The sequence below is a fragment of the Calidris pugnax genome, unplaced genomic scaffold, assembly GCF_001431845.1.
Source record: "Calidris pugnax isolate Ruff unplaced genomic scaffold, ASM143184v1 scaffold276, whole genome shotgun sequence".
In the NCBI taxonomy this organism is placed as follows: domain Eukaryota; kingdom Metazoa; phylum Chordata; class Aves; order Charadriiformes; family Scolopacidae; genus Calidris; species Calidris pugnax.
Window position 1 is genome coordinate 1,576,077 of NW_015091112.1, and position 14,293 is coordinate 1,590,369.

General features: G+C 36.9%; 1 protein-coding gene across 1 annotated transcript in view; it reads left to right on the top strand.

Moving 5' to 3' along the window:
- The window catches only part of CD2AP (CD2-associated protein), a 77,561-nt gene that overhangs the window by 46,337 nt on the left and 16,931 nt on the right, over positions 1–14,293 (top strand). The window contains exons 8-11 of the mRNA XM_014958222.1: positions 3,866–3,957; positions 7,684–7,788; positions 12,897–12,933; positions 13,317–13,379. Of these exons, the coding sequence (XP_014813708.1) occupies positions 3,866–3,957; positions 7,684–7,788; positions 12,897–12,933; positions 13,317–13,379 (297 nt within the window). The remainder of the gene's footprint in view (positions 1–3,865; positions 3,958–7,683; positions 7,789–12,896; positions 12,934–13,316; positions 13,380–14,293) is intronic.

Sequence of the window (14,293 nt, forward strand, 5' to 3'; positions counted from 1 at the left end):
GTTTTGTGTTAAAATCTTAAACTTTTGTGTATACTGGGTTTTTGTGTAATGTTCTGTACCTTTAAGGAGTTACGCAAATGCTAAAGAGTCTGAAGGAGATTTTGCTTGTGTTCCTGTGGAAAATGAATACCAGCCATTTGTAGGACAAATGCAAAAGAGTCTGAAGGAGATTTTGCTTTGTGTTTCTGTGGAAAATGAATACCAGCCATTTGTAGGGTTGTCTCCTAGACCAAAATAAGGCTAAATGATAAAGTTTAATTGCAGCCGCCCCTTTGCATTAATTTGCTATGTTAACATGCTCAAACTGACTGACTTTCTGGTTATCTTTTAGTGTCCAGCTGGGATGTTGAAAATCTGTTGCTATGGAACAGTCCCCTAACTCAAGTTTCTGTCTCTAGGTTATAGAAGTTACTTTCTAGGCTCAGGATTTACGGTGGAGTTCCCAGTGTAGGCTAAGCTTCTTGCATCAGAAAACTGGTGCTTATATTCTGTTGAAGTCTGTTCCCTAGATAACCCCATTCCATTCTGGTTCTGTTTATAAAAACTTCTTTTTTATTTTTCTTATCTCTAAGAATTTATGACTTCATTTAACTACCAAATTGCTTTTTTTTTTAATCTAAGGAGATATTTTTAAACCAACCCAAAACATCTTGTGGGAGTGCCAACCCCGTACAAAAAATTAACTTCAATTATGTGATGTGTAGAAACCAGCTCGTTTCACCTGGTTCCAGAGCGGATGTTTTTTTCTATTTCTGTATTGTATTTTCAAGTATATTTTTGTATTATGTGGAAATACCTTATTTTTGGTGCAAGTGGGCTGTTTTACATGGAGCACATAATTTGCAAAAATAAGAAAACTGCGAGAAACAATTGTATTTTTGTCTGTATTCAGGAGTTTGAACACAGGGCTATTGAAATGACAGGTTTGGTAGTCAAAACCCTGTTTTTTCTGTACCTATAGAATTATAGATAGAGGGCATACAAGGGCATCTGTGCCATTTTAGCCAGTTTTTGGCATTGAATAGCTATAAATAACATTACCATGTTTACAAAGAGCTGATACTGTCAAGAAATGTTTGGTTTAGTGGCTTGATAGTAGTTACTGCTTAAGTTTTCCCATTGCAGAGAATATATCAAATGTGTACAATGCATTTGATGGAAGCTGATGCTTGCTTGCATCTTTGAAGTCTTTACTAAACTTCAAAATTAGGATAATCTCAGGATCTTGCTTTTAAACCATTTCAGAGCTATTGCTGTAAGAACCAGCAACAGTGCACAGCCCTGGGCACTGGGAAATTTGGCTTGTTCTGAAATGTTGCATAAAAATTAACCCAAGTCTGCCTTAAAAAATCTGAGCGTTCAGTGCTGAGCAGTCAGAACATCCAGTATTTAGCTTTTTTTCACAATTCCAGGTGGATCTCATGCTAAAAGCAAAAAATGGGACTAGTCCAGTAGCCATGCTGAGTCTCTGCTCCCCAGGGAAACAAATATATCAGAGAGGAACTTAAGTGTGGTGGTAATAGATGCTGTAGGAGAACATCAGTAGGTAATACCTATAAACACCATTTAAGAACTTACAACCTTTGGAAGAAACCTTAGTTTTCTTTTTTACTGTTTTTATTTTAATATGGACCATATTAGAGCTTATGTATATCATCCTCTGTTTCGAGAAAGCAAGTTGAAAATAAACTGTGTGCAGTATGTTAGCAAATAAACAGATCTCTAAAATGTTTAGACTAGTGTGGCTTATTTTGGTGTGGCTCTTCTATTTCTGGGAAGCTTGTTTTGGCCTCTGGTGCAAGTATGTAAAAATATTTTGTTTAAAAAATAAAATAATCACAATTTGACTCCTCTTTCCCCCCATTATGTTAGAATACAGCATCTGTCATTCCCACTACCGTGTTGTTAGTCCCAAGACTTTGGAAAAGATTCAGTTTTAAAATACCTTTATTAAAAATATTTACTGAAGTTCAAATTTACTGTCTTATAAATACTATCTTAGATGGAAAGTTAAACTGGACTCTGTCTTAACTCCTGGCAGAATATCGGGCTCCTAAAAGGAGATGCTGAAGTGGGAAATTGTTCATATTCTTAAGGTACCAGGCTGGGTTTCTCAGGTGGTGCTGACTGGCACACGAGGGGACAGTGGCAGCCTGCAGGGTATAATGCTACCAGCCTTCCTGGCAGCTGGAGCAGAGTCAAAGCTTCCTGTTCTGGCCCAGTTTTCTGTCTGTTTTGGGACTTGGTGTATGTGGGAGGGGAGAAGTGCTTGGAGAAGGAGAGAAAAGGAGGATTGAGTAGTTCGGCTGTACTGGCAGTACAGGAATTTATGTATTTTTACAGAATAAAGACACATAGAAATGTGTTACACTTATTCTTTACTAATTAATAAAATGCCCAAATTTGATAGATATATGTTGAATTATTTTATTTTTTTTTAGAGTCATTGTGCTTTTTTTTTGGACTTTGATTTGAATGTTCATCTCTGACATTGTTCTGCTTATGTTTCCGTAATTCTTCACAAACCACCATAATCTATAGTTAAGCAGTTTTGATTATTAGATAAGGCAATAAAATAATGCAAGTTCTTGTACCTGGGATTACTCATGTCGTGAGTAATTACATATCTGTGTGTATCTATATAGATCTATCTCTTTGGCTTGGCATACTTTTTGCATTTTAACTTAGTGGTTGGCACTGACCGAGGCATGTTTTCATTTAAGAATACAATTTGTACCTTTTCTAACTAAAGATTTGTATCAGGATTAAAGAAAATCCAACAAAAAGATTTAACTGCAACTAGCTCATTTATTTTCTTGCCAGCCACCCAAAGGTGTTCATTAAGACTTGCAGAGGATCCTACTGACGATGTTGTGCTGCTCATCTGTGTGTGCTGTCAGTGCCAAACACCTGATCGGTCACGGCAGGGCAGAGGAGTCCTTTTTGTTTGCTTCCTCTTCCTTAATCTGTCAGATACAGAAATCCAGACGTTCTATCTGCTAAATTCTTTTAAATATGCTGGGTTTAAAAAAAAAGATTTGCGAGCAAGACTTCTATATTAATGTATTTTGGCCTTTCTCATGTTGTTTTTGTTCTAGCGTGGGAAAGGAAAACAAACCCTCCTGCTTCTTCACCTGAAATCGTTATCACAATTTTAAATGGATTAGTTATTGAACTGTACCAAATGGAAAGAAAGGAATTATTCTTTCTGCTTTTGCAGAAGAGGCTGTGACTGTCCGAGCTGATCGCTCAGATGAGCTCTGGTTTCAGGTGCTTAGCCAAGGAATTCCTTTGCTTCAGTTACTTGGTTTCACTGCAGAGTTTCAGCAAAAGTGCTGCTTGGGTATTTGAAGTTTCTGTAATTGTACAGAAGTGTTAATAAGGGATCCTTGAAACAACTGTTTGTATTTAATTAGGATTGCAAATTTGAAATTTGGATGAATTTTGAGAGAAGATAGTGTAAAATAATGAAAAGCTTGAAACAACTTTGTCTAAAAGTAGCTCAAAATGGAATATGTAATGCTATGGGGAGGGCTCGATAGGCTGTTACAAGTTTAACTGAGTAGGTTCCTCTCCCTTGGAAGTCAGAGTACTTGAATTAAGTTGCTGTTATGGAAAAAGTGTTTTAGAGCTTGAACTACTGACTTAAAGATTTACCTCCATTGCTCTGCACATCCATAATATTTTTCTTGTGATATGAATTACATGGTGAACCTTTGAAAGCAGTCTCAGATGGCTGGTCTAGAAGGGAAGTATGATTATGGTGTTAATTTCTGAGCTCTCCTTTCAGACAGCATAAGTGAGCTGGTATTAACGTTACTACCCGTGGTATGCAAATGTAGTTAATTGTGCTGCTTTGTTTCAGCCAAGGAATATTGCAGGACGACACTTCCCTATGAAGGCTCAGATGATGAACTCAGCTTTAAAGAAGGGGAGATCATTCAAATAATCAGTAAGGTAAGAAATTTGGTCTGCTTTAACCTTTTTAATAGCTTTTGTGGATTTTGTACTGGTAGGTAATGTGTGAAATAGGAAAGCAAGAGAGTCTGTTTGACTAAATACTCCTGGAGACGTATTTGCCTTGTGTGAGAGTCAACTTTTTTCTCCTGCACTTGGAGATATTTAAAGATTGTTCCAGAGTAGGAAGTTATCTTAGATTCCAGTTGGATCAGTGTACCGGGACCAAATGCCTTTTCAGTGAGGAAATTGGAAAAGTTTTACAAGTAGCCCTTTCACCTTCAGAACTTGTACTTTTTCTCTGGTGATATTTCAGGCTAACCTAGGTATGGTGGTTGGAAAGCATTATTGTGTCAAAAGATAAGGAATTAGTATCTGTACTTAAGGATTCTGATCTAGGTATTACGAAGAAAACTGAGCAAATGTTTTAAGTAGGAGAATGAAATCCAGGTGTTGGTGTTACTTGCTATTTCAGAAAAAACATAGAAGTTAATGAAATTGGACTCTAGTACTTTGTTGAAAGTGTGTCAGAGGGAGACAATGAAACTTTAGCAAACTTTTATTTTCAGCATTAGTTATCTATTCAGGTCTTTTTCCTGCTGATCCCTCCTTTAGGTTAATGTGGGGTGGGATTTTTTTTCTTGAATTATTTTATTCAACGTTTTATTTTTTTTCCCCTCTCCTTCATCTTTGTAGTATGCATGTTGAATTATTTTATTTTTTTTTAGAGTCATTGTGCTTTTTTTTTGGACTTTGATTTGAATGTTCATCTCTGACATTGTTCTGCTTATGTTTCCGTAATTCTTCACAAACCACCATAATCTATAGTTAAGCAGTTTTGATTATTAGATAAGGCAATAAAATAATGCAAGTTCTTGTACCTGGGATTACTCATGTCGTGAGTAATTACATATCTGTGTGTATCTATATAGATCTATCTCTTTGGCTTGGCATACTTTTTGCATTTTAACTTAGTGGTTGGCACTGACCGAGGCATGTTTTCATTTAAGAATACAATTTGTACCTTTTCTAACTAAAGATTTGTATCAGGATTAAAGAAAATCCAACAAAAAGATTTAACTGCAACTAGCTCATTTATTTTCTTGCCAGCCACCCAAAGGTGTTCATTAAGACTTGCAGAGGATCCTACTGACGATGTTGTGCTGCTCATCTGTGTGTGCTGTCAGTGCCAAACACCTGATCGGTCACGGCAGGGCAGAGGAGTCCTTTTTGTTTGCTTCCTCTTCCTTAATCTGTCAGATACAGAAATCCAGACGTTCTATCTGCTAAATTCTTTTAAATATGCTGGGTTTAAAAAAAAAGATTTGCGAGCAAGACTTCTATATTAATGTATTTTGGCCTTTCTCATGTTGTTTTTGTTCTAGCGTGGGAAAGGAAAACAAACCCTCCTGCTTCTTCACCTGAAATCGTTATCACAATTTTAAATGGATTAGTTATTGAACTGTACCAAATGGAAAGAAAGGAATTATTCTTTCTGCTTTTGCAGAAGAGGCTGTGACTGTCCGAGCTGATCACTCAGATGAGCTCTGGTTTCAGGTGCTTAGCCAAGGAATTCCTTTGCTTCAGTTACTTGGTTTCACTGTAGAGTTTCAGCAAAAGTGCTGCTTGGGTATTTGAAGTTTCTGTAATTGTACAGAAGTGTTAATAAGGGATCCTTGAAACAACTGTTTGTATTTAATTAGGATTGCAAATTTGAAATTTGGATGAATTTTGAGAGAAGATAGTGTAAAATAATGAAAAGCTTGAAACAACTTTGTCTAAAAGTAGCTCAAAATGGAATATGTAATGCTATGGGGAGGGCTCGATAGGCTGTTACAAGTTTAACTGAGTAGGTTCCTCTCCCTTGGAAGTCAGAGTACTTGAATTAAGTTGCTGTTATGGAAAAAGTGTTTTAGAGCTTGAACTACTGACTTAAAGATTTACCTCCATTGCTCTGCACATCCATAATATTTTTCTTGTGATATGAATTACATGGTGAACCTTTGAAAGCAGTCTCAGATGGCTGGTCTAGAAGGGAAGTATGATTATGGTGTTAATTTCTGAGCTCTCCTTTCAGACAGCATAAGTGAGCTGGTATTAACGTTACTACCCGTGGTATGCAAATGTAGTTAATTGTGCTGCTTTGTTTCAGCCAAGGAATATTGCAGGACGACACTTCCCTATGAAGGCTCAGATGATGAACTCAGCTTTAAAGAAGGGGAGATCATTCAAATAATCAGTAAGGTAAGAAATTTGGTCTGCTTTAACCTTTTTAATAGCTTTTGTGGATTTTGTACTGGTAGGTAATGTGTGAAATAGGAAAGCAAGAGAGTCTGTTTGACTAAATACTCTTGGAGACGTATTTGCCTTGTGTGAGAGTCAACTTTTTTCTCCTGCACTTGGAGATATTTAAAGATTGTTCCAGAGTAGGAAGTTATCTTAGATTCCAGTTGGATCAGTGTACCGGGACCAAATGCCTTTTCAGTGAGGAAATTGGAAAAGTTTTACAAGTAGCCCTTTCACCTTCAGAACTTGTACTTTTTCTCTGGTGATATTTCAGGCTAACCTAGGTATGGTGGTTGGAAAGCATTATTGTGTCAAAAGATAAGGAATTAGTATCTGTACTTAAGGATTCTGATCTAGGTATTACGAAGAAAACTGAGCAAATGTTTTAAGTAGGAGAATGAAATCCAGGTGTTGGTGTTACTTGCTATTTCAGAAAAAACATAGAAGTTAATGAAATTGGACTCTAGTACTTTGTTGAAAGTGTGTCAGAGGGAGACAATGAAACTTTAGCAAACTTTTATTTTCAGCATTAGTTATCTATTCAGGTCTTTTTCCTGCTGATCCCTCCTTTAGGTTAATGTGGGGTGGGATTTTTTTTCTTGAATTATTTTATTCAACGTTTTATTTTTTTTCCCCTCTCCTTCATCTGTTCCACATCTCAGTGCTGAATTGTCTTTGTTCATCCCCAACTTTGGGATGAACTACTTGGTGCTGCTGACAGTGGCCCATGTCAGCAGTAATCCCCTCGGACTTGTACACAGCAGTGACATCTGCAGTACTTTGGATCTGAGACACAGAGGAAAGCTCTTATTTACGCTGCTAAAATATTCAAATAGCATCGTACTTTCTGTCATGGACAGACTGAGGCCTCAAGCCAGTAAGATCATGTAATGGATTTCTGTGCCACTGATTTAATTCTCCATATTTTTTTTTTTCTTATGTCCCAGTGTGGCTATTTTTAACCAGAGTAGGGTATATCTCTTTCTTCTTCACCCTTTTCAGACCACTGCACCTGATCAATTACATCAGAATAATTTTTATTTAGTTGAATTTTGTGTTACTCCAATTGCACTTGAAGTGTTTACTGAATAAGCTGTTGGTCAAGGAAGTTGAGAATATTGAATATTGTACGTTGGGTCATAACTGGGTTTATGTACTTTCCTTCTCTTTGCAGATCTTATCCTTATGCCCTTATCTTATATATGATGTAATATAATTTCATCCTGTTTTTTAGATAACAAACAAAAAGTGACCAAACCTAATCTGATCTGCAGCTGTTTCCCCTGCCGAAGGTGGCCAAAGTATTCCACTTATAAATGCAGTATTTCAGACAAGCAATTATTTTATATTGTGGGTAAAAGCAAAAATGTTGTTCTTGTAACTGTATCTGTTCCAGGGAAGAAGTAAATATTGATTGAAATGTTCTGTTGTTTATTTTAGGATACTGGACAGCTAGGCTGGTGGAAAGGAGAACTCAATGGTAAAGAAGGATTCCTCCCAGAGAATTTTGTAGTTCAAATACAAGAGTCTGATAAAGACTTCCCTGTAAGTTCTTACATGCATCGTTTAGTATTGCAAAAAAGTCTTAATGGAAATTCAAGGAATAAAAGACTTCACAGCTCATTGTGCTGCTTCAGTTATTATTACAACTGTGGTGGTTTTTAACTTTATCTTGAATTAACTCTATCAAAGAAGAAAGATTTAAAGGTTAAACTGATTACTGAATTAAACCCTTAGTGTTTTGAAAGGAGATAAGCAGTTGATCTCTTCTATCTATAGTCCTTTAAGTAACTACAATTGCAAAATGCTGAAGGAGCCCTGTGGGACCAACTGGGGTTTTTCCATGTTAAGTTTGTCAGTAGGTTGGAGTGCATGAAGGATGATCTTCAGGTGGGATCTAGAAATATTTTTTCACCATCTTATGTGCTAACTTGTAGAAATTTGTGTTTTCATGTCGTACTCCTTGGTCTTATAATTATTTTTTGAGGGTTTTTTTGTTTCTTGGTGGGTTTTTTCCTTTGTGGATGTTAGTGGGATGTTTTGATTCTGGACCAGGTTTGTACTCCTTGGTCTTGTAATTATTTTTTGGGGTTTTTTTTTTTGTTTCTTAGTGGGTTTTTTTCTTTATTTGTGGATATTAGTGGGATGTTTTGATTCTGGACCAGGTTACGTAGCAAAGATGGTTGTGTCAATTCACAAATGTACGGCATCCCTAGATGTGAGGAATTCAGCTCCATGACATCTAAACATTGAAGCCTGCATTTCAGCAGAGCAAATTTTAACGTTACTACCCGTGGTATGCAAATGTAGTTAATTGTGCTGCTTTGTTTCAGCCAAGGAATATTGCAGGACGACACTTCCCTATGAAGGCTCAGATGATGAACTCAGCTTTAAAGAAGGGGAGATCATTCAAATAATCAGTAAGGTAAGAAATTTGGTCTGCTTTAACCTTTTTAATAGCTTTTGTGGATTTTGTACTGGTAGGTAATGTGTGAAATAGGAAAGCAAGAGAGTCTGTTTGACTAAATACTCTTGGAGACGTATTTGCCTTGTGTGAGAGTCAACTTTTTTCTCCTGCACTTGGAGATATTTAAAGATTGTTCCAGAGTAGGAAGTTATCTTAGATTCCAGTTGGATCAGTGTACCGGGACCAAATGCCTTTTCAGTGAGGAAATTGGAAAAGTTTTACAAGTAGCCCTTTCACCTTCAGAACTTGTACTTTTTCTCTGGTGATATTTCAGGCTAACCTAGGTATGGTGGTTGGAAAGCATTATTGTGTCAAAAGATAAGGAATTAGTATCTGTACTTAAGGATTCTGATCTAGGTATTACGAAGAAAACTGAGCAAATGTTTTAAGTAGGAGAATGAAATCCAGGTGTTGGTGTTACTTGCTATTTCAGAAAAAACATAGAAGTTAATGAAATTGGACTCTAGTACTTTGTTGAAAGTGTGTCAGAGGGAGACAATGAAACTTTAGCAAACTTTTATTTTCAGCATTAGTTATCTATTCAGGTCTTTTTCCTGCTGATCCCTCCTTTAGGTTAATGTGGGGTGGGATTTTTTTTCTTGAATTATTTTATTCAACGTTTTATTTTTTTTCCCCTCTCCTTCATCTGTTCCACATCTCAGCGCTGAATTGTCTTTGTTCATCCCCAACTTTGGGATGAACTACTTGGTGCTGCTGACAGTGGCCCATGTCAGCAGTAATCCCCTCGGACTTGTACACAGCAGTGACATCTGCAGTACTTTGGATCTGAGACACAGAGGAAAGCTCTTATTTACGCTGCTAAAATATTCAAATAGCATCGTACTTTCTGTCATGGACAGACTGAGGCCTCAAGCCAGTAAGATCATGTAATGGATTTCTGTGCCACTGATTTAATTCTCCATATTTTTTTTTTTCTTATGTCCCAGTGTGGCTATTTTTAACCAGAGTAGGGTATATCTCTTTCTTCTTCACCCTTTTCAGACCACTGCACCTGATCAATTACATCAGAATAATTTTTATTTAGTTGAATTTTGTGTTACTCCAATTGCACTTGAAGTGTTTACTGAATAAGCTGTTGGTCAAGGAAGTTGAGAATATTGAATATTGTACGTTGGGTCATAACTGGGTTTATGTACTTTCCTTCTCTTTGCAGATCTTATCCTTATGCCCTTATCTTATATATGATGTAATATAATTTCATCCTGTTTTTTAGATAACAAACAAAAAGTGACCAAACCTAATCTGATCTGCAGCTGTTTCCCCTGCCGAAGGTGGCCAAAGTATTCCACTTATAAATGCAGTATTTCAGACAAGCAATTATTTTATATTGTGGGTAAAAGCAAAAATGTTGTTCTTGTAACTGTATCTGTTCCAGGGAAGAAGTAAATATTGATTGAAATGTTCTGTTGTTTATTTTAGGATACTGGACAGCTAGGCTGGTGGAAAGGAGAACTCAATGGTAAAGAAGGATTCCTCCCAGAGAATTTTGTAGTTCAAATACAAGAGTCTGATAAAGACTTCCCTGTAAGTTCTTACATGCATCGTTTAGTATTGCAAAAAAGTCTTAATGGAAATTCAAGGAATAAAAGACTTCACAGCTCATTGTGCTGCTTCAGATCTTATTACAACTGTGGTGGTTTTTAACTTTATCTTGAATTAACTCTATCAAAGAAGAAAGATTTAAAGGTTAAACTGATTACTGAATTAAACCCTTAGTGTTTTGAAAGGAGATAAGCAGTTGATCTCTTCTATCTATAGTCCTTTAAGTAACTACAATTGCAAAATGCTGAAGGAGCCCTGTGGGACCAACTGGGGTTTTTCCATGTTAAGTTTGTCAGGAGGTTGGAGTGCATGAAGGATGATCTTCAGGTGGGATCTAGAAATATTTTTTCACCATCTTATGTGCTAACTTGTAGAAATTTGTGTTTTCATGTCGTACTCCTTGGTCTTATAATTATTTTTTGAGGGTTTTTTTGTTTCTTGGTGGGTTTTTTCCTTTGTGGATGTTAGTGGGATGTTTTGATTCTGGACCAGGTTACGTAGCAAAGATGGTTGTGTCAATTCACAAATGTACGGCATCCCTAGATGTGAGGAATTCAGCTCCATGACATCTAAACATTGAAGCCTGCATTTCAGCAGAGCAAATTCATGGTAATTTAGTGTCATTTGGTCCGGAATTGGAGACATTCACAGAGGATTGCTAGATACAACCTGACAGATGGTGATTAATTTAGTATTTAACGTCAGGTACCTATCGTACACAGAAAGTCTAGTTATCCCAGGCAGCGTTTTCTTTTCAAATTCATTCTCAGCTTTGCAAGGATGGCATAAATGCTGTACCATATGGCTGACTTGGTGAGTAGTATTGCTGGTCCACAATACAGATTTGCTCCCTTGAAAGAGGGGGGAAAAAAGGTGATTCTTCTGCCATAAAGTCTGTCTATAGGAAACATCGTTTGCTTTGATCCTTTATTCTACCCTGTGTAGTGTGCCTGGGTACAGGGATTCACCTTGCACTGAGCAGCTTTGAAGTTCAAGGAGCTGAATGGCCAATTATTGTAATTAGCTATTTGATATCAAAGTAATAAAAACCCAGATCAGAATCACAGAATGGCAAGGGGGTGCTGAACCCCCGATGTAACTGCTTTTGGTGGAGGCAGCGGTGCTGCACAGCTGGATAATGCATTTGCTTTTTTGGGAAAGAAAGAAAGAAAGTAGGCTCTTGTTACTTAAGTTCACCAGCTTTTGTGTTCTCTGAAACTAGAGGAAGACATCTAAGATGGGGTTTCATGCTTAGTTAATTACATTTCACTTGTCAGAATAAAATCTTTCTGCATTAAGGGCTTATTCAATAGTGGTGGAGGCGCAGAAGTGAAATCCATCCATAGCAACTGTGTCAAAAATACCCACTACGGGGCAGTTCTGGAGGGGCTGTCCTAGCCTCAGCCTATATGATTTCAGTAGTGTTTGTATAAAGTGTTTTTTGTAGGCTTTCATGATTGTTTGTTTGCTTTTTTGGGAAAGAAAGAAAGTAGGCTCTTGTTACTTAAGTTCACCAGCTTTTGTGTTCTCTGAAACTAGAGGAAGACATCTAAGATGGGGTTTCATGCTTAGTTAATTACATTTCACTTGTCAGAATAAAATCTTTCTGCATTAAGGGCTTATTCAATAGTGGTGGAGGCGCAGAAGTGAAATCCATCCATAGCAACTGTGTCAAAAATACCCACTACGGGGCAGTTCTGGAGGGGCTGTCCTAGCCTCAGCCTATATGATTTCAGTAGTGTTTGTATAAAGTGTTTTTTGTAGGCTTTCATGATTGTTTTATCAGTGAGTCTTGTCCTTTGTACAACCTTCAAGAGCCTCTTTTCAAGCACTTCCATGAATCAGTTTCTGAGGGTGAGGCAGCTTGAGACGTCTGTCAGATTGAAATTCCATTTTACCAGCTTAAGGAAAGTAACGAGTGGCTGCATTTTAAAATAGAGTTATTTTCAATGTTCAAATGTTCAAGCTGTGGCACTGTAATACTTTGTAAACTTTTAATCACTAAGAGTACTTTGTGCATCTCTCCCCACTTAATATAGAGTGATAAGGAAGCTCAAAACAATGTTTTTTGTGTAACTGCCGTGTTAATGTTGCAAATGCTGCTACTTTGCTGCAATTTAGAAGTCAATTAATTGAAATAGGTCTTACAATATTTAGAACCTTTTTTCTTTTTTCAGTGAAAGTGACTGGTTTTGGCTTAAAAATTTACCCGATTACTCTTTTAAACTCACATTGTATTAACCCAAATTGAGGTTTACATATTGAAATTAAAATGGGTGCCATCAGAGCAAGTCTTTGGACTAGAAAAGAGGTAATTCTTAATTTTTAGTTCTTCGTACCTCTGTGGCTTATGCCTGTTGCTGAAGCACTGATCTAAGTTTTAAGAACAATGCATTTTGTTCCCGTTTTTGCACCTGATTGTCTGGGAGATATTAGAGGAATTATTCCAGTTCTCTGTGTTTTCTGTCTGTGAATTGATTGCCTCCTTTGTGAAATACTTTGAAATCAGTTAGCAAACAAGCTAGACATTACAGGGTGTGTAACAAACCACAAATAAACCCGTCTTTGGTAGAGAATATCTGTTTGTTCTGACTTTGTTTTTTTTTTTAATTGCATTTTGCAGAAGCCAAAGAAACCTCCACCTCCAATAAAAACTCCAGGTACGTAATGTCCGTATGGCGGTACATGTCTGAGGAGAAATATTAAATTTCAGAAGTAGTGCATGACTTCAGAAGAAAATTCAGAAGTACCTTTGTGTTTCCTAGTAATTCAGGCACCCATAGTCACAGCTTGAAGCTACTTTTTGTGCTTTATGTATTACATTGCTGCTATATATTTTTCAAAATTATGATGGAGCCTGCTTTGGAAACATTTTAATAGAGGCCTACAGTTTGCTGGACTCAGATGAGTGTTTATAAATGGTTTTATACTCCTTGCAAAGGAGAAAATATAAACACAAATTGGTGTATGTCATATTTTTAGTTAGTGACTAAGATAATTAAAGCTTTTTGAGAAACGTCTACGGTTTGTTTCTTGCATTCAGCTCCAAAACCTGAATTGCCAACTGGAGAGAAGAAATTCCCTTCTTTGAGGCCCGATGAAAAAGGTGAGATGGGTTTTCTTTATAGTGAACTTCAGACTCAGCTCTTGTAAACGAGCTATTGTTTTTAGCTTGGCTGCTCTGTGCAATAGGTTCCTGTTCTGAAGATACTGTACAGATTCTCTTGATGCCATCTGTGAAGTTCTTGTGTCTGTGGAACTGTTTCAAGTGATTAGAGGAGCTAGTACACTTTCATGAAAGGTGTATTTATTGTTATTGCCTTGCATTCTGAAAAAATGTCTATTGCATAATATAGTTACTACTTCAGTTTAGTTCTGTGACAGTAACTGCAGTTTTAAATAGTAAGTTATTAGAAATGAAAGTGTTTGCTGCTGCTTCTGAATGTTTTAGCCAAAATCTCTGATAGAAAAAAGAAAAGAAAGAAATACACAGAACTGTTGCAGCACTTCTTAGACAGACATTACAGTAACAATGCTCAGAAACTGAGTTTTCTTGTCCTGTTAATTCTTGCTATATTCCATGTCTTCCAGTTCCACAGAATTTGGAGATGTTTACCACTTTATTCTTAAAATTTAAAGGAGACCTTTTTCAGAAGAAAAGCTACTGTTATCGTAGAATAGTATTTTATATTTGAAAAGCTTGCCAAGTCAAATTGTTTTGGTTGTGTTAAAAGTCAGAAGCTTAACCAGGCATGCTGGTTGGATCTTAAAAGAAGCAATTCTGATGTTATTGCAGCTTAACCCTGTTAGAAAAACATTCTCTGTGGATGGTGAGCTGTGGCCGACCATGGCTGAGCAGCATTTGGACACAGAAGCCTGCTCTGTGGGTTTCTTGGCTTCCTTGGGTGGTTCCTGTAACCCACACTTTTAAACAAAGCCAGTTTTCAGGTGTTTCATGTGAAGAATTCTTAAAATCAGCTGTTTCCTCTGCATGCAGGCAAACAAATTGTTTTTTTTGTT